Source organism: Numenius arquata, chromosome 11, assembly GCF_964106895.1.
Source record: "Numenius arquata chromosome 11, bNumArq3.hap1.1, whole genome shotgun sequence".
NCBI lineage: Eukaryota > Metazoa > Chordata > Aves > Charadriiformes > Scolopacidae > Numenius > Numenius arquata.
In genome coordinates, this window is record NC_133586.1 from 28540852 (window position 1) to 28566673 (window position 25822).

Below are 25822 nucleotides of genomic sequence, written 5' to 3' on the forward strand. Positions count from 1 at the left end.
TGTCACAGCAGCGTTTCAACAAACCAAGACTATAAGGAACAGTATGTCAGGAATGGCAAAACTGTCACGTTCAACCCAGGAAGCTGTTTGTCAGGTAAGTGGGGAATATATACCAGGTCAATATTACTACACAGCTGCTCTCTACTATACTCTTCCCTACCCTACTTATCTAGTATTTCCACTGTTAAAGACACAATATTTGGCTACAGAGTGCATTGGTCTGAAAAAATATGCTGTTTCTACATTTGTAGTGTGTTTCAATTGCCGCTGAGAGGCAATATAAATCTGAAACTCTCATCAGTTCATGACAAGGTCCAATAAAAATACTAAGCTCATGTGAAACACAAATTTGGATTTAACTTGAACACAAGTTAGTTAACGACATTCTATTCGTTATCCATAACCTGTGTGGGGACTCATTTGAGAAATATGTACTGTAAGAGCTGCCCATACCAAATTACATCACATTGCTGCATTTGGCTCTTGTATCACCTTCACCACCTGACAGATCTTCTAGTCTCCACAACCAAACTAAGAGAAAAATCAGCTTACACGCATCTGAAAACACTTCATGCATATTCTTACAAGTAACAATTCAGGTTTTGACTACAGTCCTGCATCCAAACAAAACTAAATCCATAGCAAATATCTACAGAGACTCGCTTGCATTAGTAGAGTATGCTCATATTTTTAGAGGCATATAAAAATAGATAAAAAACTAAGAATTTAAATAGGTTTACCCTTAGAAATGTGGGGAATCCTTGGCCATAATACCCAACAGCGAAATAGTCTGGTTTAGGTCTCAGAATTTTCATGATGTTTTCATAGAACTTTGCTTGTTGAATCTGAAAGCAAAACCAAATGTTATTACTTCTGTTTGGTTGGGGTTTTTTTTTCCCATTTTTTAACGTTTACAGTAGTACTACGCTATGTGCTACAGCTACCAGTGGACAGGTAAGAGAGTGGACAGGTAATTAAAAAAATGCATCCATGTGCTTTTTCTACCCTAAAGCAGTACAAAGGCCTCAAAAAACAGTTATATTTCTTTTCTACATGGGCTTTAAATTGCAGCGAGAACATGTTTATTTTATCTATAGCAGTTTCAAACATAAGGAGATATCCATGCAACTTCTCTACTTTACCACTGGATTGTTACGACAAAGCATAGAAACTCATTGACAATTGAATTGAAAATCAATTGTAGACAACAAGCTCATAAGCAGCTCTATCATTTAGCTTAAAAAGTACTAATTTCTGTGACTGAAATAATTTGAAGACTTTTATACAATCTTACCAGGTTTTGACTTAGAAGTTCATAGTCAAAAACTTCCTTTTCATATTGCTCTGCAAGTTCTTTGCATAAAGATATGGCTTCTTCCCACATCTGCAACACAACCACATATTCAAAAAGTAAATCCAGTACCAACAAACAAGTTTTTAATGCATCACTATTTAACTACACTTTTATTGATTATGCTATCTTTAAATTGCAGTCATTTATTAACTGCACATTTAGAATGGAAGACTCGAGGCAATCATAAACTTTAGGAAAGCAGATTAATTTAAAAAATAAAAGTGTTTTATGGTTCATTATAGGCAGGAATAAGTAAATCTACTTTATTCTTACAGTAAGATAATAAAAACCCACCTAACCTTTCAGATACATTAGAAGAGTAAATCACTAAGGTGCACCGCATCCAGAATATAGCCGAAGCACAGAAGCAGGGTATGAGGGGACTGACACCTGCCCCTCTAAAATTAACACTTCATTTTACAAGAAACCCTGAAGCACACATAAACACAGATAGCTCTCCTAGTCAGCTAAAAAATTACGAGACTTAAATTGCCACTTGCCAGGAGGAGCAGCTTGTTTCTTTCCACACAACTTAACAGCTACCTCTGAAAATTACTGTCAGGAATTACGGAGCTGGATTGGAAAGACTAGGACAGTTTTTCTCATCTGTTATATGCACTTAATGTATGCAGCACAACAGGGGTCTGAAAGCAGATAGAAACCCCCTCTCCTGAGAGTATTTCTCAAATTCTGTCAGTCTTCTCATCTATTCAGAATAAAGGACACAAAAGGGGTTTTCTCTGCTGATGTAAGGTCACTGGTGGTGACACGCACTACGACCATTTTCCCATGGTGCTACGTACTCCTGGGTTAGGAGTTCTGAGCCTGACAGCTGCAAACCCCTGCTCTGTCTGAGGAGAACCCAAACGCTGGGTAGACTGGATTATTCCAATACGGCGGGTGGGGACTGCTCCATCGGAGTTCTTTCAGATGCCAACAAAAAAACTCAGAAATTCTAAATAGCACTGCATGTTCCTGCACAGTGCTGAAACACCAAAATTCTTCTATCTTCTGATTTATAGGAGGGACTCTTGTGGGGAAGTTATGCCTTTATTTTGCAAGAAGCAGTAACAAATTTGCCTTCCCCCTTCATACCTTGGGCTCCAGCTGAACAAAACATAATGACTTAGAGGCCTTATTGGGTCATAAGATTCATTATCCAGCACTGCAGAATTTTTTCCCACTTTCTAGTCCTTTGCTTTATTTCCAAAAACCTCAGCTCTGCTGTCATTGCATTGACAGGCAATTTTATTCACAGATTTTTTTTTTTTAAAGTTGAACTAAACCCAGGTACTGAACATCAAACTACTACATTTTACCTTTGGGATGCAATTCTCAGACTTCTCTGAAACAAGTATGTTCACTTTGAACTGACTGTTTTTTGGAAGATAATGACCGAATGGTTTAGAAATGCAATCTGCATAGTCAGTATTCTTTTCCTAGCAAAGGAAGGTACATTCAACACTTTTTATTATTTTATTGCTGTCTGGCAGAGATGCTTGTGACTGGTATAAGCATCAGCCCTCTTTCTTTGTGAATGTGGTTATTGAAAGAATACAGTCATATAGAAGAGATATATTCTGTGAATAAGCCTTCAAGACACAATTTTTACTTGACCCACATTTCCAAGAGGATTTCCTCCACAAATGCTTTATGCAGAGCATATTCATTAAATACTACTATACAGAGAAACACGGTAAAAAGCTTTGGCAGGGGGAGGAAATCTACAGACCTACCTTTCCTTTGTCAAAGTATTCTATGATCTTCTCATACAAATTCTCTTTTAAGTGTCGATAGGTCTGTGAACACTGGAACTCTGTTGACATGACTTGGGGTGCACACTGTTCATCTGACCACTGAGAATAAAAACACATTAAAAAAACCACATGATTTTGGAGTTCAACATTTCACACATATATGTGTGTCGTTCCCCCCCAAGGTCTGGTTCCCTGGGTTCTTCTAAGACTTTTTTTCCCCAGTCTTTTTTACCCTTCCACGATGAAACTGGGAAAGGCACTGGAAATGTTTCCATTGCCTCTTCAAACAAGTGCTGTATTTCATGTGATAACCAGGACTAGACATAACATTTTAAAAACCTGTGTTCCTTTCTGTCCCCCACCCAAAAACTTCGGATAAAAATCTCTATGAGACAATTAGTTCATTTTATTTCAGTGATGTCATCTGGACTGATTTGGTTTTGATTTTCTGTATTAAAATATTAGCATATAATATTATCTTTGTCTATATCAATACATACAATATACCAATATATCTCAGTTTTCTATGATCAGAAGAGTCAAAATGAAGTTTAAGCAAAATAGCAGTGTGAAAAGCCAAACTGATATAGTTCTGCACTAACAGAAATTCCATAAGAAATCTCAAACTTTTGCTGAAGAATATTTAAATGTTGAATTTTCCCTTGGAATGGAAATGCATCTTACTGACCATTTCTATTGATAATGTCAGTTACAATGAGAATAAACATCAGTAGTGAAAACTAATTACCAGCTACAAAAGCAAGCAAGCCTAATTTGTCCAAGTGATCCATATTATTTAAAATGAAAGCTCAGATTTCCCCCTGTGATAGCTGGAAAAAATTGTGTTTAATTTTCATCATTGTTATGTTTGGGATAGTAAAAAATCAGCAAAATGAAAACCACATGGAAGTTAAATGGCTTCAGAATTTACAAACAGTGTTCTTACTACAATGTAAAACTATTTTTGCTACAATATTTAGTTTTGCCAACATGTGGCTTTTAATCACCTATTGAAAATACAATTTCAACAATTAATGTTAATTGTATTACCTACTGCAGGATCTTTAACTGGAAACTTGAATAGCCCATGGAAAATATGCAGTAATTCAGAGATTAAGAAAATCATTTTGAAATTCATAAATTTGAGAATTGCAAAAGCTTCTTTATATTTGAGCTTGAGTTTAGAAAATCTAACCTTCAAGAGCCACGTATGGAGTAGAAGGGTATATGCTGCTTCCGTGTAATTCTCACAATCTAAATGAAGATCTCGCAATTTATACAAGTATCTGTTAGAGGAGAGAACAAGAATTAGACTAGATATGACATGACTGGAACACTAAGTGTCAAAGAAGTTCTAGAGAATATCTGTAATGTAAGCTTCATAGATGTCATGCAGTCATGCAGACCCAAGAACACTCTGCGAGGGGTTAAAGCTCTGGGCATTTGTTCAGACTTTTCCGTGCTCTCTCTGTCCACTGAAGCACTGTGCACAGGAGGAGGAGAAAGAGCTCCCCTCCCTCTGTGAACTGCTCTCAGCCCCACCTCGGAGAGGAAGAGGAAGAACTATGAGACTGAAGGGCTAAGTCAGACCTGAGTCCATCATTTCTGGACTGTTACTAAAGACAGCTGCCTTTCTCTGTAGCACTTTTGGATTGCATGGAAACACCTTCCATGTAAACAGATGCAAGCACAACAGATAACACAAGGTAAAGGAGAAAAGAGAAAATTCCAGCCCAGAAAGAGAAAGCAAGTCCCTGTACAACTTGGAAGGTGGTAGGGGCAGAAGAGTTGTTATAAGTTAAACATTGCCAGTGTTCTCCTGAATCCCCAGGGCAACGTTGCTGCTACCAGCACAACCATTGCCCATTATGGGGCTCAAGCCGCATCTTTTCCAGCAGCCGGAAAGCAAAAGTGGGTCCTATCCTCTTACACACAACAGGAGTTTTGACACAGGAACTCTGACACCTTGCTGGAGCAGCCCAAGGTATCACCGTTCCCAGTTGTCAACCCGACTGAAACCGTATCCCCCTCGGCAATGCTCGCAGAGGGAGGGCTGTTTCTCCCTGTCCCTCCAGCTCATAGCTCCAGGTTTAGCTCTGAATCCACTTCAGAGAGGAAAGGCAGGACATAGCGAGCTTTGGAACAGCCAGATTTGCTGCAGCTCACGTGCAAAACTCTTGGAGAGAGTAAGAGGCCATGTCACAACTGAAAGAATTTGCCAGTATAGCTATAGCTCTGACAGCTTTACTAGTTATTCTGCATTGCACGTAGTGTGGCATATTTAGAGAGACTTGGCAGACCACAAAATGCTACAAAACTTGAATGTTTTTTCTGCCATTCTATGTGTTTGATACGCCCTCCGTCAAACATCTAATCTAGCTGCGTTGTCTTTATTTAACGCAATTGACAATGGATGTTGAATGATTTCATCAACTAAAAGTTGATTTTTTGGGGAAAAAAATGCTGCTGCTGAATATATATGATAGATTCCAAATTGCTGAAGGCTAAGCAAACAATGGAGTAAGAATATAAACAAGGCCAGGGCTACGACAGAGTCATCATGGACGGTAAATTAAGTAACTGAAATCCAAATGCAATAATAAAAACAGAATTCATAAGAGAATATTATCGCCCTCTCCAAAACTGATCCAACAGAACAACTGCCATACCTGATATACATCTCTTCACGGTTAATGTTCTTGTAGAAATTCTAGGGACACAAACATTAAAAAGTTATCTCCTAATGCCTTCTCTTAAAACACAAGATAAAAATATATATGCTGAGGTTTTGCTTTTCTTGCTGGTTGGACAGCATAAGAAATACATTATATACATACTATCTTAAGTTTAAACCTGGCACTACTACTTCAATTAATATTTTAATTAGTTATTAGCATGTGTTATTATCATACATAATTCTCCTAGTTCATTAATGATATCATTAGTGAAAGTTTTTCTATTGGAGAAGTGGAAAATATGGTTATCCAAATGCACATAATAAACTACACGCTCTTGCTAGACTGGATGGCCAGAAAAGAAGCTGGTGTTTGTTGAAGTCGATCCGTAACACTGTTGTGCAATACCTCCGGAGGGGCTAATGCCACGAATAAAGCCCATGTTTGTCACCATGACACTTGTGCAGGTTTATGAGTTGCTGAGGCTGCACAAAATCTATGACAAGAATTGCCTCCTGAAGAGTTGCAGAAATTTATACCGCACTGCGCAGCCATTACTGAGGAACAGAGAGTATGTGAGCGCAATAAATATTAACCACGTTCTCTTCCCAACCTTTAAAGTTAATGAAGGTTCCTCTTCAGCTCAGAGGAACTTCCTGGTGGAGGAGTATCTACTTGCGATACCCTCATTACAAAATAGGAATAGAAAAAAAGACTGGGTGGCCTAAAACCAGATCAGAGACTCAGATCTTGGCACCTTACTGCAAGTGTATCTTGCAGGCTTCTTCCCCAGATTTCAAAACCATAATTGAGTTGCTAAAGCAGCAGGCGGGTTAGTTCCTCACACAAAATTTGACTCTGGCAGAAGCCCACTGTTCCATTAAGCCCGCCAAAAGCTGAAGGTGTATGAGCAGTAGGCTTCCTTATTTCTCCACAGAATCCAAGCGGATAAAACATACAAGCAAAACCAAAGAACTGAGTAGATGTTGCTTTCAGGTTTATGCATATATCCACGCAAATAGATACAAAAATCTCTTGCCTCAGAGTCCAAATCACTATTGAGCGTTGTCAATCACTCCTGTCCCCAGGAAGATTTACCTTCGTCCTGAGTAAACGGATTCTAAAGCTCTTCCCCATTCTCACACAAGAATTACAAGAGAGACCATACCAGCAAGTTCACGGTGCAGCTCATGCGGTTGTCCTTGTTCTCATCATTCATCACAGTCCGGTAATCCAGCAGTTTCTCCAAGAGGCCTTTAACCAGGCTGACAAAACTTTCAACCAAGTTAAAGATGGCAGGGTACTGACACGCACACTCTCTAAGTCTGCAAATACAAAAAAAGTGTTTTTACAGTACTGTGAAAAATCAGTGGCGCAACAGCTCAAAACCTGTTTGGACTGGAACGCAAATAGTGAATTGGGCTAAAGAAACTTCAGACCGCACTAGAAATTCCCATCGTGGGATGGTAATTTAGATATCCCGAAGGCAGATGGGATGTAAATCAAAAGAAAAAATGAAACATTTACTTTTCCTATCTGAAAATGACTTCAAATTCAGGGTATGCCCACAATTTCATAATGGAGCAACCTGCACCTGTGGTATAACACGCATCTCTGGAATGCCGCACCACTGCAAGAAACATTAGACCTTCCACTCCTCTGTTCCCGTGCAACATAAAATGTAACAACGATTTCCATCTCTTTGTACATTTACACGTAAGTAGAAAGTTCAAACTAACAAATTACAGTTAATTCAAAAAAGACCTTCACGAACAAGACCTCATCAGAGCAATTTGCCCTTGAGAAATAAGCAGAAGCAAACAATAAACTTCTGCAGATAAAAAAAAGGGTCAGTTCAGTTTTGATAAAATTATAGGAAAGTAAGTTTTATAAATCAGCAGCAGATTCCAATTTACGTGAATAAAATATTAGCATATGCTGTTTCTATAAAGTGTTGAAGTGCTTTAGGAGCTTTGTTTTTATCATAGCTTTGTTTTCAAAGCTTAGTAGTTTAAACATTACAAAATGATTACTCGCATCTCATTAAGGATTATTTTCTTTCTTTGCTTGTTTCCTCTCCTTAGCATGCCGGTTTGCCATTGGGACTGTGACATTTTTAGTCACTGGCTTTTTTAATACTATACAGGAAAAATGGGGTTATTTTACATATGTAAGTATCAGAAAGAGGATAAAATGCTAACAAAGCAAAGTACAGTCACCACTGAAGTGACTATTATGAATTTTTGCTGTAGGTTCACCTGGAGTGACAGCAAGCAAGGCTGACCTGTGAACATTACCTGACTATGGAATGAACATGAGTCACCGGGACATCACATTTCTTTCCAATACGAGTAGAAAAACACTGACATAAACCACAAGCTATTGCTAGATCTCACCCAGTACGTAACTCCAGTCACTACAGGAAAATGAACTGGAGTACACATAGAGAAGAACTACAAAATGAACAGGCGAGAGGAATACCTGTCTCATGAGGGAAGATTTAGAAAGTTGTCTTGCTCAGCTTTATACAATAACCCCAATAAAAAGGACCCATAAAACTTTTAGAAGATATTTTTTCCCCTGGAGACAGCAAGAAGCCTTTGAATTTTTAAACAGACTTTTAAAAAAACAGAAGTTTTAAAATAAAAAATATTTTCAATAAAGCTGGAGAAAAGAACTGCATAACATCGGCCACTGAAATGATGGGGAACTGGAAGGCTTCCAAATGCTCTTTTCTGTTGTGCCTATAACTAAAATATGCCAGAACTCATCTTCTGAGCCTGAGGAACGGTGGCCTAGCACAGCTTGTACCCATACAACTAGATTGCCCTCCCCTTTCCAAAACAGGGCTGCCCTGGCTGTTTTGCCTGCTGAGAACAGCCTCCCATCTCTTCCGTATCACCCCAGCTCTTCCTTGGGGGTGTTGGTGACAGCAGTCATTAGCACAGGTCACAACCCTGCCACCGCGCAGTCTAACAGGTAGGGCTGTGGACAAATGCAAGGCAGCGACTAAACTTCTGCTCATCCCACTTAGTTTATTGGGCATGGGGAAGTTCCCAGTGGGTGTTGGATACAGAGCTGAGCATCAACACCCAGGACAGCCAGTGTCAACTGCTAAATATCTGTGTTCAGGTGGCAACTGGAATCATGCAGGAATGAGGATGGTTACAGGAAATTTGCTGATGAAAATACGACCAAATGAATGAATCTGGAGCCCAGTTTAACTGGGTCTCTATCCAGTTGCAATGGGGAGTTGAGGACAGAGGCTTGAAATCCCTGCTTTGAAAGGTGTAAAGGTAGGAAGATTTTAAACAAAAACAAACAACCAAAAACAACAGAGAGAAGAGAACAGGGTCCTACCACAGACAAGTCACCAGCCTCTGCTTCAACTGCCCCTCTACAGGCATCATTAAAACAACTTCAAGAGTGGAACAAAAAATATTATCTGGAGATAATATGAAGTGGCATCTTTAGAACTGCGGGAACCTTGCAGTTGAAGTCTTGTAGAACATGGGAGAGTATCAAGGAGAAAAACCAGGTATGTCAAAGAAAAAAAGGGTACCTTGGAAAGGCAGGAAGATCAAATGCTATGTAGTATGTGTGATGAGACTATTGAACTGCACGACTGAAAGATGGGGTTTAACTGAATTGGGACCAGTTCTCTAGAAAAATATTCATGTAAGAGTAAACTGCAAACGAGAAGCAAACAATGTTACACAGCTCAGGAAAAGTAAACTTCAAAGAGTCTCATCCACAAGATCTGAAGGAAGCTTTTCTCTTTGCAGTGGTATAGTCTCAGTTTGAATACTCTTGCCAGCTTTAAGGCAAGGTAGTATTTCAAAATAGATGTAGGCATTGTAGGAATGTCCAGAAAACACTGCATATGATAAACTGAAATCCTGAGGTTGTTTACCCTAAAGAGAAGACCAAAGGAAACTTGACAGCAAATTTCAAATTTGTTAAAAGCTGCTGCAAAGAGAAAGAGAATAAATGATTCTTTATCTCCCCTGTGGGTAAAACAAGAAATAATTGGCTTAAACTAAGGCAAGGAAGATTTAGTATGGATATTTGGAAAAAAAACTTATTAGCAGCAAGGGAAGTTTAGCACTGCAGTAAACGTCCACTGTGTCAGCTGAATCCCCAGCGCTGGAGAAGATGAATTGGAGCGATGGTCCAGGCAGGCAGCACCGCTCAGGCTTCGCAGCAGCGGGATTAAGAGAACTATGGATTTACAACCATGGTAAGAGCTGCTCTGAATTCCCCTGCATCCCCTCTTAGCCAGCCTGACACTTGAAGCCAAATAGTAAACATTCAACATTGAAAAATGACTTTATTGCTCTCAGATTACGTAGTCATTGCATGTTAGGAAGCAAAAGACATGTTTTTAGAACTTCTTCTGTCATTGCCAGTGTATCGGTTTCAAAGAATAGTTCTAGATTGCTTAAAGAGTGTCAGTACCTTTACTTTTTTCAAGTCCGCCTCTCTATATTTTATCTGCCTCCTTATAGGACAGTAATTAAACTTGCATAGCAAACATTTAAATTATGTTTGATTTAAACAATGTTTCTTTAAAATTACACTATTTAATTAGAATCTAATTATATATTTACATACAATAACATTTCCATATTATTAATTATATAATACAGTGTTTTTTACAAAATTATGTTTTCACTGAAAGCAGACCTTTTCCCACTGTGGTATACACAAAGATTTCATGCTTCATCTGGGGAGGGATGGGATTTTGCCAAGATTGTTACCCCCTACACAAAACCACAATATATACAAGGCAGCAGGCTTTGAGAAAGTAAACAGACACGCTCAAATGTCACAAAGCCTGTATCAATTTTGTCATGTAGCCAAAGTGCTACAGCATTTTTATGCTGAATAACTATCAGGTTATCGATGGTTGAGAAAGTGTCTGATGAGCGATGGGGTTTCTCACTGTTCCAGCCTAAGGCACAGAGCGAGGAACAGATTCTCAGAGGCAGGGACAGGGATTCCACCACTGCCCAAAACATCACACACACACAACCTGCCACGAGTGGAGACACAGCCAGTAAATCTGAGAATAAAACTGAATGTGGGCGGCCAAGAAGAGGAGGAGATGCTATATCAGGTTTTGGGATTGTTAGAAACACAGAAATATTTTTATTCAACTGTAGCACTTTGCAATATTCTCATTCCCGGATAGTCGCTTTATCTAAATTCAGAGAATAATCTCTTGGAGTCCAATCTAGGCATTGGGAAAAGCAAGTAAGATATTTTAAAATACCTTCTTCTTATTAGTGTGAAATAAAACCAAGAAAGATTATAAAGAAAAATGGGGAAGGAGCAAAAAGTAGGGTGAATATTTAATTATCTTGGCTTGAAAACTGGATACAGAAATGCAGGTTATAATTTAGCTGGAGCACAAAATATTGAAAATCAACCATGAAAATAGTTTCAATGAGCAAAACTACAAATAAACCAGGTTTCCTGAAACAATATGCTATAGCCAGTCCTTTCTTAAAAAAAGCTGCTAAGATTCTATTTTATTTTTAACTGAGGTTACCAACTTGAGGAGTGGGAACAGTAAGATAAACCCACATCCTGAAAGCATTTATTCTCATGCAGTACTTACATGGACTCAAACAACTGCATGTAGTGTTCATCCCCTCGTCCGCCTTCCACCTCATGGTCCAACTTCAAAATGATCTCATTTTCAAACTAATAAAGAAAGAACAATCAAAACACTGAGTCAAACACATTGCAATATGGCATCAAAAGAGTATCTTTGTACAGTTATATCACATATTCTCAAGGCTTAAATGCTTGAATATATTCCAGTTGAATAACGCACATCTGACTCTCTCCAGATACCTAATTCTTAGTACAAACTGATAAAATAACGTGAGGGAACAGGTGCACAGCAGCTGTATTATGGGTTTGCACGGAACATCTGTGGGTTGAAATGCAAGATTTCAGAGTAAGTAGAATGACTTTCACTCAGAGAAAATAGGAACAATCCCACAGTATGCAATACCTTATTTAATTGCTATTTGTTAGGTCTATCTAGACCCTAATTAAAAAACAGTGACATATTAACTACAAAAATAGCTTGTTTGCTGTTTTTGTTTAACACAATTCTTTCCTCTGTACTGTATAATTTTTTCACTTTCACTTTGCAGTTATGACACCCCTTCATTTGGAGCTGAAGATGCTTGTCTTTAGTATTTACTCACTGTTCCTGTTGCACCCTGTATCTCCAGGTAGTTTTATGTAAGTAAGCAAGGGAACAATACCTCACAATAGCCAGAAAAAGACAAAACCTATTTTCAAAGTTTGTCACAGAGGTAAAGAAAAAGTTATCTGGGAAACTAACGCTAACCGGCGACATTGTTGTCACAGATATGCATGCAAATTGTCACTGACAATAGCCGGACGTCTTTAAAGTGTAATAAACTCCAGCAACACCTCTGGAGAATTTCTAGGTAACAGACCCCAGTAATATCCCGTTACCTCTTCACAAAATGGAAGCACAGGTTGGATTAGATTCTAACCCAGCACTTTGCAGGACTGTACCTTAATTATATAAAGCCTTTTTAAAATGTTATTGTGTTATTGCAATATAAATACACAATTGTAACTTGTCATTTCAAAGCCTTTGCAATACATTATACACAAAAAACTGCTTTGTGACTTTAAAAGGGTTAACCCAATCTAACATGGTTAGATCAGAATTTGCAATTAGTTAGCGATGCCTTTACCATCTACTATGCAGACTGCTTTCAGGTCTGGGAAATTAAAACCTGGAAACTAATAAATGCATGTGGTTTGTTTAGGTTTTTTTTCTTCCTCCCACACTCCAACCGCTTTAAAGCATTAAGATTTGCAGGTTCAAAAAATGTCCTCATATCATTGGTATTTATGTATTATACTTGTAACAGAAATATAAAAGATAAGTTAGGTTTTTGTGGGTTTTTTTTGTTGTTATTAACTGAAAAATACCAGTGGAGAATTAAAAAAAAAAAAAAAAAAAGAAAGAAAAATTAACTTATGATTAATTAACTTATGAATAATTAACTTATAAAACCTTCCAACTTTCAGTTGGAAATTTACAGGGAGAGGGTTCCAAGGAAAATATACCCCTGTTAATATCATCCAGTGTAGACCAAGGCATTTTGAACCAAATTACTGGGTGTACTAGCCTATTGTTGTTGTTCAGACATGATGTGAAAGTGTTTAAAAAACAAAAGTGTTCAAAAAATAAAGTGTTTTAAAACAACCTAAATGGTTATTTCAGTCTTGGAAAACAGAAAACTAATTAAAATTTATGTAATACAAAATTATTGCATGGTATAAAATAATGTAATTCAATAAGCTTAGCAGCAATAAATATTAATATTAAAATGCTGCAAGTTTTAAGATGTAAAATAAATAAATAAATCAGTAAAAGGCAGCCAGTCCATTAGCATAATTTTTCCCAAGCTTCAAATATTATGTTGTGAAGAAGCTGGTATCTTTTTGCACCCGCAGGCTAGGAATTCAGCACAACTCTAAGCAAAACACCACTGGACATCCCCTGCAAGGCAGAGCAGTTCTTCTATTAACCAGTCCCCTGCTCTGACAGCACTGGGAATACTTTCCATTCTCCAGTCACCTAAGCCAGTGTGACCTTGCTCTGTGCTCAGCCTTTCCTCAATACCTTCAGCGCTTCTAAGCCTCGTGCCTGAGAATTTTCTTTGATTCCTCATTCTTTGACATCTCTTTTTGGAGTGTTATATGAAAAGCCTAGAATTTATAACAGCATTCCAAGGTTCAGCACCTTGATTCAGAGTCTGGGCTTTTAGCGCTGCTGACAGCCTGGACAAGCCCTTCCCTAAGCTGCCGCTTCATTTCCAAATGTCCACTGAGAGGATGTGCGAGATACGAATCTCAGAACCTTAGAGCAGCTATAACCATTCTTTGTTTTCATCCAACCAATCGTATCATGTTCAGATATCATCATATGAGAAAACAGCTTGATATAGATTTGTAAGGAATCTGCACAGTTAGAGAATTACAAGTTTTTCATGCCAAAGCTTTTTTAAAACTGCTCTAATGTGGCTGTCGATGTCATCTTTATGCAGCCATAACATGGCTCAATCCCCTCACCCCAACATTTCTACTAAAAATCTCTAAATATCACATGAATAAGTTACTCAGGTGCGGCAAAACTTATATTCATTTTCTGTTTCTAATAGTTCACACAAGTACTGAATGTTTCACATGGTTACCTCAGCGTGGGGAAGCAGCAGAAAGGAAAGCCCACTTGCTTGTGTTTGTTCCCTTGCCCTGTGACTCAGCTGGAGCCACACTAGAAATGAAGGATTGCTCATGCTCCAAGAGCGAGCCCGCATGCTGGTGAGAGGAGCCTGCAGGAGCCTGCAGGTAAGACATTTAAGAAAAGCAGGAAGCAAGCCTAAATCAGACTTTTCCAGGTGCTAACGAAAAATTTGTATCCTAGAAAGACCTACCTTCAAAGAAAAGAAACCTTGGTGTAGTATTTTCAAAGAGGTGGGGAAAATCTACCACAAGGTTCTAGACAAGCCATTAACCCATCAAAAGACACAGAGAAAGCATTAAAAACCTAGGAGATCTATATTGAAGTAAAGCTCTGTCACTTTACCTAGATATAATTACTAAAAGCACCATAAAAATGACAGAGAATTCACTACCGTACTAACACAGACAATGTTAATGGGTGGGGGTTTTTTCCACACAACTTTCAGTGTATGAATAATTCTGTTTTCTCCTTGAAATGCTTCTGTGTAATTGAGAGCTTTGGCAGACTGGGATCCAAATTATCCCGTCAGAGAACTGGAAGCCTTTCACGGTAGAAGGAATTACTATAGTATTTTATAGGCGGTAATAACTGCAGATAACTGCAATGCAAGATATTTTTCCATATGTAAGTATATCCTCATGAGAAAGTTCAGCTCTGAGCTGAAGAAGCCAAGCCCAAAGGTACATATAACAAAATAGTTCTTCCCCTAAAGATAAAGATCAAGAGCTATCATTGAAATATAGAGAAACAGAAATAACCCCACTGCTCTGGCTGTTTGAGGCTAAAGAAGAAGTTTAAAGGGCTCAGAATTCATTTCTCTGTGTAAGTAGCATGTGTATTAGTGTATATATGTGTATTAGTAACGTGGGTAACAAGTACATGGCAGTTTCAAGACAAGGCAATATTAAACAAAAGCATCCAATTCAGTCATCTTCTAGAGCTGAAGTCTTTGGACTTACGGGAGTAAGACAGAAATCTGTGAATAAAGAGCAAGTCAAGCACCAGTTAAAAATCATCCACCTCTTAAATCCTTCCTAGTACTTATTCAGCAGGTAGAGAATTGATTACTTCTCTAAGAGGCAATAATTTCACAGATGCTGGATCTGAACAAAAAAACTCTTCCTAAGCAGTTTCTCAAAAAGCTAAAAAAAACCACAAAAAACCACAGTTCCTTGAACCAAAATAAAAAAGTTGGCAGAAATATAGAATAAAGTTTTAATGTGTCTGTGCCAAAATGAAGCCCTGGAAAGGGTATTTCTCTTCTAATTTAAACAGAGTGTGCCTAATTGCCATTGGCACCAATTTGGCTTCAAAACCACCTGCTGTTCTATCTAATAGCTCCAAGAAATCTCCACATCCATGAACACACTTCAATACCAGAGCATAAAACATCTCCATTTTTTATAGATGGATCTGTCTGAAGCACCAAGCCGTCCAAACTTGGTGTCTGCTGCCAGGGTGACCTCACATCCTCCTGAAATCCTTACGCATAATAAAATTTCAAGAACTGAGAGCAAGAAATACGGGTATTTACAGCAATGATAAATCACTTGCACCAGAGGAGCTTGCTGAGAACACCAATATCCACTCAATCAGAAACCTTTTACAGCTGGTAGCTCAGAAAGATACAAGACTCCGGTAGGTTGACTAAGAATAAATCTCTATCCTCTAACCCAAGTAGTAGCTGTGTAAGCCCGAGAACACGCCATCGGTCAGCACGATTTTCTGACGCAGACCAGCAAGAGTCAGGAAAGAAAGCGAATAGAGAAAACGTCCCCAGATGGCTTCAGCAGTTGCTGGAACCAATGAGAGACACTGAATTGAAAATACCGAACTCAAACAGAATGCCTTATTTGAGCAAAAATATAAACACAGATGAATTAATCTTTCCTAAGCCAAGTTAAATCCTTAATGTAACTTGAATCCACATTTATCTCAGTATTTTCATTTATTCTGCAAAGAGCTAATCTCTTTTTTTTCTTTTTTTTTTTTTCCTTTTTTTTTTTTTTTTAATTTTTAAGTAAGTCTTTTTCCAGCTTCTGGTCTCAAATTCTCAGTTAGAACAAATATTACTAGATTGCTTGACAACATGCCTTGCTTTGGGAAGTCTTCCCTTCAAGGAAAGATGGGTGACCAACATTTGGAGGATAGGATTCTTTTAACATCGCATGTCCAACAGAGAGGCAACAAACTTCCCTTTGTATGGGAAGCAGCGGGGATATATTTGGAGGACTAATTCTATCCACAGACACTGAATGGAGATTAGACAAATTGCGTTTCTAAGATTCCTAGCACTCCGAGATAATGGCAGACAGAGCCTTGATGGCTACAATTAGTAGATATTAATGACTTCCTCCCTACATCTTCCATTAGAGTTAAAATTACAAGTTTTTATAACATTTCTTCTGGGTGAGTGGAAGTTACATGAACAAAGTCAAGTGAAGGATCATGAAGAAAATGCCGTAGTGTGCCATACACCTACGTAGATACTCCATTCCATTCCACCCAATATATAGGTATAGAATGTCATTCTTGAGATAACCAGAGGTGGAGTTTTCTTTTCTCTGGGATGAGTTGAATTCCTAATAATAGCTAAATAAAATAAAATAAAATTCCTGTTTGATAAATTTAAATAACTTCATGTCCTTATCACACATCTATCGTGTACATAAAGCAGGACACATTTCTGAGCCAGCAGGAACATAACACGTGTGTCCACCCAGATCAGAGCGCTGCCACCCAGATGGGTGGCACAGCACCACATCACGTTAACTAAATCAGTCTTTTTTGGTGAAGTTTATTAAATTATGTGACAGATACCAGACAAGCTCTAGTTCCAGTGCCAGTACAGATGCAACCAGTGACGATGTCTCTGTTTCTGCTTTTTTCCTCTCTCTTATTAGAAAGGATTAGGTTAGAAATAAATTATTTATTTTTACAGTTCAGGAAAAGGATGTTTTAATTGAATGTGAAGCTAGGCTCCTGAGTGCTTAAGGCAGTCTTGAAATAACTTGTTATGAGTCTCAAAATTTTATAGTAAAGCTTTAAGAAAATAGCCTTTATAATACTAAATGCCAATCTGTATATGAAAATTGTCCACTGGCAAAAGCTAGAGTTTACATGTCTGTGTATTAAATAATTTTCCATTTATATAATTTCTTTGCCTTTTAAAATTAAGATGGTAACAATTTTAAGTAATAAAACTTAATGTGCCCTTCCTTTAAAATATATATTTTTTAAAACTTACCATAATTGCCAAACTTACAGATGCAAGAAATTTAAGAAATTTATCTTAATCACCTTGTCCATAGGAAAGGAGAGAATAAAACCCACAATTCTCGATCAGTAAATGATCACAATTTCTGAAGCAGAACATTAGAATCCAATGAGAATCAACTGCTCAATTATGAAATAGTGCCATCTGATAAAAATTACCTCTTATTTTTAAGCTACAATAAAATGAATGTCCTTGTTCCTCAGGACTGAAAAAATATCACCTGAAACTTATTTATATTAGCATAAGAAGTGATTTAAGGGTCACCTAAGTGTCTGGCATCTTCCAGGCTCCTAAGCCGATGTTCTTAATCAGTCCATATGACTGATGAGTTTTGAGGATTTTTTGGTCTGTACGGATCTGTGCATCTGTCCCAAGAGAGGAAGTATAAGTCAAGAGCAGGAAAACATTTGAAGACTAATATTAGGACACAGAGGGAACAGATGCACAGAAGGAAAGTGGTTTTTATTCTTGGCCTTGAACCAAAAGCTTTTTGCACTGTGGAATATAGACCAAAACAGAAATTCCATCTGCCTGTTTGTTCCACACTTAGTTAACACAGAAATGCCCCACGTGATTTAAAGTATTAAACATAGCTGGGTGTATCAGTGACATATGTATATTTATTTTCCTATGAATGTCTAAAATTACGGCTTTTTGTTTGCCACTTCCCATGACACAGATTGTTCTGAATTGATTTGTGTAACTACAAAGCCTGAATGTCCAATGTAAAACTTCCCGTGAAAGGCAGTGTGCAAACACCAAGTAAGGGAAGTGCATGCCCAAACAGCTTCCAGAGAACAGGAGACAGCCAGGAAAGGACCTGGCAGATCCTCACTACCCAGGCAGGCACAGCAAGCAGCGGCAGGAGAGTGAGATTACATTCCCAACTGTCCTATCCCATCCCACCATCCCTAGTTCTATTCCATCAGTCAAAAATATTCAATACTTATGACTTAAAAATCCTTTTTCTTTTCAAAATTACTGTAGAAAATATTTTTGCAAAGTCAGTTATTCACAGGGGTTATTTTTCTCACCATAAATATTTAGAAAAGTTCAGAGTTTCTTGAGAAATCTGTTATAGTATTAACTATCCACTGCTACTTCTGTCAGATATTTGGTATTAAAAATTGGAAGTTTCGTCTTATCAATATCTATGTCCCAAGGAAGGAGTATCATGAAAAACTTAGATTAGAAAGGACCCCTAGAAGTCATTTAATTCTACCTCCTACTTAACCGAGGGCTGACATGGATATCATGTCTTGATGCTCAGGACCTTCTTCAGTAGAATTTTGAAAGTTTTGATAAAGACCCTGCAACCTCTCTGGGTGCTGATTCCAGCACATTATTGCTGCCATTGTGAAGGAAGTTTTAATTAAGTCCAAATAAATCACTCTGGAGAGCCTACACTCACTAAATCACCCTGGAAAGCCTTCCTTTTGTTCTTAACATTTTGGATTTTACTTCCTGTAAGCAGAAGAGCCCACACACAACAAATATTTACCAGAAAGAAACTGACCACATGATATTTTAATGAATTCTCACGCAGAGTGGTTTTAATTACCTTTCTGAATTCTCCCGTCCTTTGATATTCACACAGCATCATGTCAAAGAAAATTGGGATTGTAGCTTTTCGTAGTTCAACTTCTGGAATAAGAGTCATTTCCAAGATGGGTCCAACCATCCCCGGAATAAAGCAAATTTTATTCTGGCCTGAAACAGAAATGCAAATTGGGTATTTGAGAGGAAAAAAAAAAAATGTTTAGGGAAACATTTAGGCCATGCAATCGTTTCCAGCAGTGTTTTAAACCACCTATGTCGGTAAAGTCTTAAAACTTAAGTCGCTCATCTCCATTCCTTCTCAAAAGCTGAAAGCAGGTTAATGGATACAGTCTCATTCTAAGATGCCAGAATTCAGAGCCAGAAACACGTGTACCAGCTTAGCTGACATTTTCAGTGAACATCTCAGTTTCCGACATCTCCTTTTGAATACCTGGAGTAATAAAAAAACCTAAGAATCCCCCAAATTCTATCACTAGGAGAACGCCACATGGATATGCCACATGGTGTAACCTTTCCAGCTTATCAAGGAGAAAACCATTACTTGCTTTCAGTTCTGAATAACATCAAACATTGCAAGCAATAAATCAAACCAACCAATGCATCAAACATTGCAAGCAGTAACAGAAACCCCATCTGCACAACTCCTAGACTAGAATGTTTAATAGAGATCATAAAAAAATGTCACATGTCCTAATAGAAGCGCTTCACAAAAATTTTCCAAGATAAAACAAAGATTCTACATAGTTCAATCCCTTTCAGTGTGTTTTGAAAATAATAGTTGGCTTCCTTGTGTAATAACACATGGTGATGTTCTGGCCTCTCCATGGCTTGTTTTACCCTGCAACACTGCTGTGTCAGAGGTTCAGGCACTGCAGAACTTACTGGAGCAACTCAGAGGTGAGATGGAAGGTAAGCAGCAGAATGGGAACACGCTAAACGGAGAATCATGGAATTCCTTTTGCCTCCACAGCAGGCGATGCCACCCCAACCAAGAAAAGAAAATGTCCCCATTTTGAGAGACCATTTATTTGCAACAAATGTGGTCTATCAGGGAGAGAGAGGCGTGTCCTGCACTACACTGTATTTATGAATAAACCAGCAGACTATATGGAAGAGGAAAGCGTACAATGCACCATCCACACCAATTCTGCATCTTGATTTTTGTATGGAATAAGCTGCAAACTTACTCCATGCTCAAGACTGAAGAGCTGTCCTTCAGTGATAACACTGACCCTCTCCCACTGGACATTCCATTCTGGTAAAAATTTCTGAATAATTTTGTACTTTTTAACCTATCAGGGCTTTCAAAAGATTTTTTTTTTGTCGATATATCTTGAAAATGCCTTGCTGGAATTTTTGCGTAAGTAACAAAACATTCATTGCAAGAGAAAAGGAAGATGGACCTTTCCTTTCCCGCATCAGAGAAGCTAAGGCTCAAGTTCATCTTCAAAATCGATCACAAAAACCATCTTCAATATTCTACAAAATAGCTTAACTATTGGGTTATTGCCTATTTGGTACAAATCATGAACTGGAGACTTCATCAGCCCACAGAAAGAAAAATAACATCCTTCTATCACCAGAAACTTTCCTGCAGTGTCTAGTTGAAAAAAAAAAACTTTGCCAAAAAATTTAAATCAAAAATTCCTCAATCGACTCACATACAGAATGAACTGAACATAAAAGCCTGGTTCATCTGCACAGCGTTAATTTGCCTCACAAGTCCCTGAGATAAGAAATTGAGTAGTTACACAGTTACGTTCTTAATGTTCTTCATATTCTGCTTATGACTACTTGGTATTTAGTTCAGAATAAATTCTCCTTTCCCATTCACTTCCAGCCAATCACTTTAAATCTTGCCTTGTATGCACGAAGGTGGTCCTTTTTTCTTCAAGTTTTATCCAAGTATCTTCAGATTTTGCATAGTGTAGGTATATTTTGGATAAAATTTTAATTACAGGCAAAAAATATTGATACTACTGGGAAAAAAAGTGCTTTTCTATTACAGGCACTGAGAAGATTCCACACCATTCTTAAATATAAACTTCTGATACATAGAGATTACACAAGTTTGTCAGGAAATGTAGGGACAGGACAAGGGGTAATGGTTTTAAACTGGAAGAGGAGAGATTTAGATTAGATATTAGGAAGAAATTCTTTCCTGTGAGGGTGGTGAAGCACTGGAACAGGTTGCCCAGGGTAGTTGTGGATGCCCCATCCCTGGAAGTGTTTAAGGCCAGGCTGGATGGGGCTTTGAGCAACCTGCTCTGGTGGGAGGTGTCCCTGCCCATGGCAGGGGGGTTGGAACTCAATGATCTTTAAGGTCGCTTCCAACTCTAACCATTCTATGATTCTATGAAGTTTTCCTGGATGAAATTTCCTGCATTTTAGCTGAGTCAGAACAATGAGGACCTCAGGAAAGAGGGAAAAGCACTCTTATCTTAGGCTCAGCACTCCATTGAAGTGGCACAGAGGAACGAAAGACCAGAACTGGTTTGTGGTCAAGAGATCTTAACAGACATGAGGGTTGTAAAAGCCTTTTTCTCTCTCCTCTTTCTCTTAATAAACTGATGAAATTTACTCTTCTCATGATTAACTGCTGAAATTAGACATTCAGCTTGCATTTCATAGTATGATCATAGGTATCATCATAATTGTCTTCATTGTGTATTTCAAAAAACCTCTATAATACATATTTTCATAGAACAATACATTGTTTCCTCTGTTACGAACTCTCAAAGGAGCAGCAGAACACGGCTGTATAATACATGTAAAAACATTTTGGAATTTTAATCCAAACAGATTCCAGATGTGAGCCTACTAATTTCTGGCACTGTAGATTCAGACTGAGCAGTAACCTTCTCAGAGAAAATGTATATGGTTCTCAATTTCAGCAAAATAAGGTTTCTGAAATCTTCTGATTTCAACCATCTTTGAAATCTGAGAGAAGGTTGTGAGCTCTCTCAGAAATAAAAAATAGGCAGTATTTTTATTTCAAACAGTATCTCATGTCAGTTCCAAGCTTAATCACAGGAGTGAATACATATTTTAAGTTCAAATAGCAGAAATACTTCCAAAAGCAATTCATGTTAGTTATTTTTCAATGAAACAAGCAATATGCTATGGGTTCAGCTGCAATTAAGTTGATTTGCCTACTCACCAAGTTTGTACCACATGTCACGGATAGCAAAGCCAATTAAACATCTCATATCTCCATATCTAGAAAAAAATATATGAAAGGTATCATTATCTTTATCATCATTTTACTACAAAATTAAAAACATAAGCTAAGTATACATTTTTGCTTACTTGTTCTGGATTTTGTTGTACTTTGCATGGGAAAAGTTTTCGAGCTGCAGTGAATCTTGGGTAATAAAAGCCACAGCCAAATGAAAGTAATTGTTCCACAGCTGTAAATTGAATATAAGGAAATTATAATAGTTTTGAGAAAAGCAGGAATAATATTAAACTATGCATAATGCTTAATAATTTATGAAACCAAATGATGCGGCGACATGAGATTTTTATATTATGCAAAGATGTACATCATTAATATTATACTATTAGCAGAAAAGCAAGAAAGATGAATTTTAATAACCACTACTACACATTTGCTCTTAAGACACAGCAGCTGAATAAATACTGCTAAGAAAGATTCATACGAGATTCATTAGGTAACAAGATTAAACCATGAAGCAGGACCAGTGAAATACATTACATGCCAGTGAATCTTAACAACCTGGAGCTAAAGGCACCCAATGTAATTACACTCCAATCGAGAACTACTTCAAAAGGATCTACTGTCTTCTCTTTGGATTCTAATTCAACGATTTGTGTGAAATTCCAATAGATTTTGTTAAGAGCTCTTGACATGAAACAAGGGCAAAATACATCTCTAAATAATTAGTACCGAGTTATGTACTGGAACTAGAAGAAACCCCCTTATGTTTCCAGTGCACAACCCCTTGTTTCTGCAAGCAAATTACTTGTTCTCCAGACAATCAAAATCAAGTCCTTCTCTCACATGCTAGAGAAGGAAAGGGAAAAAAGAAATCTCACTAGGAAATACAATTCAAGGAAGTAAATACTATTTTCAGAAGCTTCCAAGCAGTCAGCAATGGATTTAGTTGCTTCTTTTTAAAATGTAGCTGCATCTAAAAATATGGGTAGTAGGTATCAGTAGAAAGGCAATAATGAATGTATTCAGTGGGAATTTAAAGGATGGAAACAAAACATACATCGTTATTACAGAGCTCTTAATTTTGAATGGTGAAATACAACCTTAAGCTGGGAACCCACATTAAATAGCCAAGAAGTACAATGTTTCATCAAAAACTTCAGTGACCTCTGTCCTTTATAACCTGGAAAACTCTCTTGTACACAAATAACCAGGAAAAATAGATACCAACACACAAAAATGCAGACATTTCCTACAATAAGTAAAATCCTCAAACGTCCTCTATAATGTGATGATCCCGCATTCAATTTTTAACTCCCTTAGAGGCCGAAGCAAAGCCCTCGTTAGCAGACTTGCTGGTTTAAACACCCTTAGGAGGGCTGGTCCTGTCTTCAGGTATTGCCAGTCCAGAGAGCAGAGTTATCCCTGGTGCAGACACAGACTCAAGCAGCATTTCACTGGAGACAGCTGTTTATTTCTTACATATTACACCCTTCAAAGATGCTCTGAATTCCCCCAAACCAATCACAGCCTTATTAAAAACCGCATTTGAACATGAGCACTAGTAAGGCTGAAGCTTTTTCCCCCCTTAATACAAACATTTGAATTACTTTCATATCTAATTTTTGACAGTACTAATAGTACATACTAATTCAGGGCATTTTTCCCCAGGATAGATGTTATTTATGCCCTGAAAGACCTTTTTTCCCCCCTTATCAAAGAAAGATTAATTTGACCAATTTAGAGTTTTCAGTCCCTTGAGAAGCTGTATTTATTGGTGTGTAGGGAATGTACTTTGCATATGTCAATTACACCAGTAAAATGGAAAATTTCTCATATCATTCTAGATTATGGGAAGAAAAACGAAGACTTATTACTACAGTTAATGGTCTATTTATTCACTTAATTCAAAGTTCAAATGCCACCTTTGTCAGAAACACACTCTAAAGACTCAATATCGTTATTTATAAAATACATTTCCATTCGACCCCATGGATGGCCGAAAAGACACGTTCCTTTGCATTTCAATAGCACATTCAAGTTAAAGACTTGCAAGCTTTCAAGTACCAAAACTAACTTTAAAACCCTGTGAGGCAAAGAAGTCTCTCAAAAGTAAAAAATGGCAAAAGCTGATGGAAAAAAATTTGAAAATGCAAAAAAACATGCTTGTGAGACCTGGTTTATTTTCTCATAGGCCCACAACAACATTATGAGAAGCTGTGCATTTGAGGATGCAGTTACCCAGGATGTGGCAGGGCTGAGTGAAGCAGCGGTGACAGGAAAGGACAAGAGCTCTCGTGCTCCGATGTGCAGGACACTCAGCTTTTACTGCTTGTTGACATGAGCTCCAGTGCTGAGCTGTCACCCAGGGATGGAGCGCTGGGAGACAAAGCTAGAGCTGAGAGGGGACCTTCTCTGTAATTAGCTGTCAATTATTCATTGCGAACTCCCACTGAGAGGCAGCATCTGACAGCAAGAGAACAGGCTGCTCCGTGTGTTGTGGTACTTCAATACATGGCGATGGAACTGGCAGAGCAGCGTGGAGCCACCCAGGCTGGGAGGGCTAAGGGAACGCAAAAGAAAAGTATCTCTCATTCCATTTTTTTTCCAGAAAACACAAGATGGCTTCCCCCTAGAAAATGTGACAGCTCCCATATTGGAAAATGTGGAAGTAATTCAGTAAGAAATTTCCTACCTTCTCACAAAGAAGAGGAGGTCTGGATGAGTTTGCAGGACAACTACCAAAAGTAAGCACTGCTCCCGCCTCCTTCATACACCCCTGCCTTTCACCCGCTGGCGTTTCCTACAGGCATCTTTGCCCAATTCTTTTTGACAATGCAGGATAAACATGAAGTCTTTGGAAGACATTTGAATTCTGACAAATTATTGCAGATACTAACTGTACTCCAGCATTTCATAAAACAGACAAGATGACAGTTTTGGTTTTTTTCTTGAAATACCATGGTGAAAGCCAGCTCGGCCCACTGACACCAGCAGATAGAACGCATTCCAGATAGATACTGGGTTCATTCCTGCGATTTTGTAGAAAAATGGCACTTAGAAACTTTCTGTGTGTATGCGTAATTGCGAACTATGTAGTTACCACAGCTACAGAGCGAGGTCAGCCACAAATAACTTTTGTGAACCTTTAAAGAAGGTTTATAAGAAATGATCTATTGAATTGTAGGCTATAGGACATTCTCAATATGTGATGATTTTACATTTCTTCATCACTTAAAACTAAATAATTTAAAAGAAACATCTATTTTTTTTACTATTTTTGTGAGTATTTTACTACTTTTCAGTTCAAACAATTTAAAACAAATGAACAGCAACTTGTGTTTTAATTAAATGGCTTAATTGGATCAACCACAGATACTGAAATTCCATCACAAAGAGAGCACACACGGCTGCATCAAGCAGGCTTAAAATTCCAAACCAACATTCACGAAAATCATTCTGCATTGTCTTTTAGAATAACACACTAGAAAAATACAAATTGCTAAACAGAGGCATAAGTTGAATGTGAATAATTCCCCACCTGATAAACATTAAAAAATTAGTAAAGTAGGCACTACATTCTGTTTAAGTGGAGTCTTAACAAATACAATTTTCAGAGTTACAACTCATTCATAAATTCTGGAAGTTACAAGCACAATATTTAGGGCTTACTCCTCCAGTACGCAGACCGGCCCATGACAGGCAGAATGTTT

The 25822-nt window shown here is 37.9% G+C and overlaps 1 protein-coding gene across 1 annotated transcript in view; it reads right to left on the reverse strand.

Annotated features, from left to right (window-relative positions):
* The window catches only part of DOCK2 (dedicator of cytokinesis 2), a 188001-nt gene that overhangs the window by 18951 nt on the left and 143228 nt on the right, over positions 1–25822 (reverse strand). The window contains exons 31-40 of the mRNA XM_074155774.1: positions 22241–22341; positions 22092–22150; positions 18933–19081; positions 11410–11495; positions 6955–7111; positions 5781–5821; positions 4307–4397; positions 3091–3210; positions 1295–1384; positions 741–845 (exon numbers count right to left, since the gene is read on the reverse strand). Of these exons, the coding sequence (XP_074011875.1) occupies positions 741–845; positions 1295–1384; positions 3091–3210; positions 4307–4397; positions 5781–5821; positions 6955–7111; positions 11410–11495; positions 18933–19081; positions 22092–22150; positions 22241–22341 (999 nt within the window). The remainder of the gene's footprint in view (positions 1–740; positions 846–1294; positions 1385–3090; positions 3211–4306; positions 4398–5780; positions 5822–6954; positions 7112–11409; positions 11496–18932; positions 19082–22091; positions 22151–22240; positions 22342–25822) is intronic.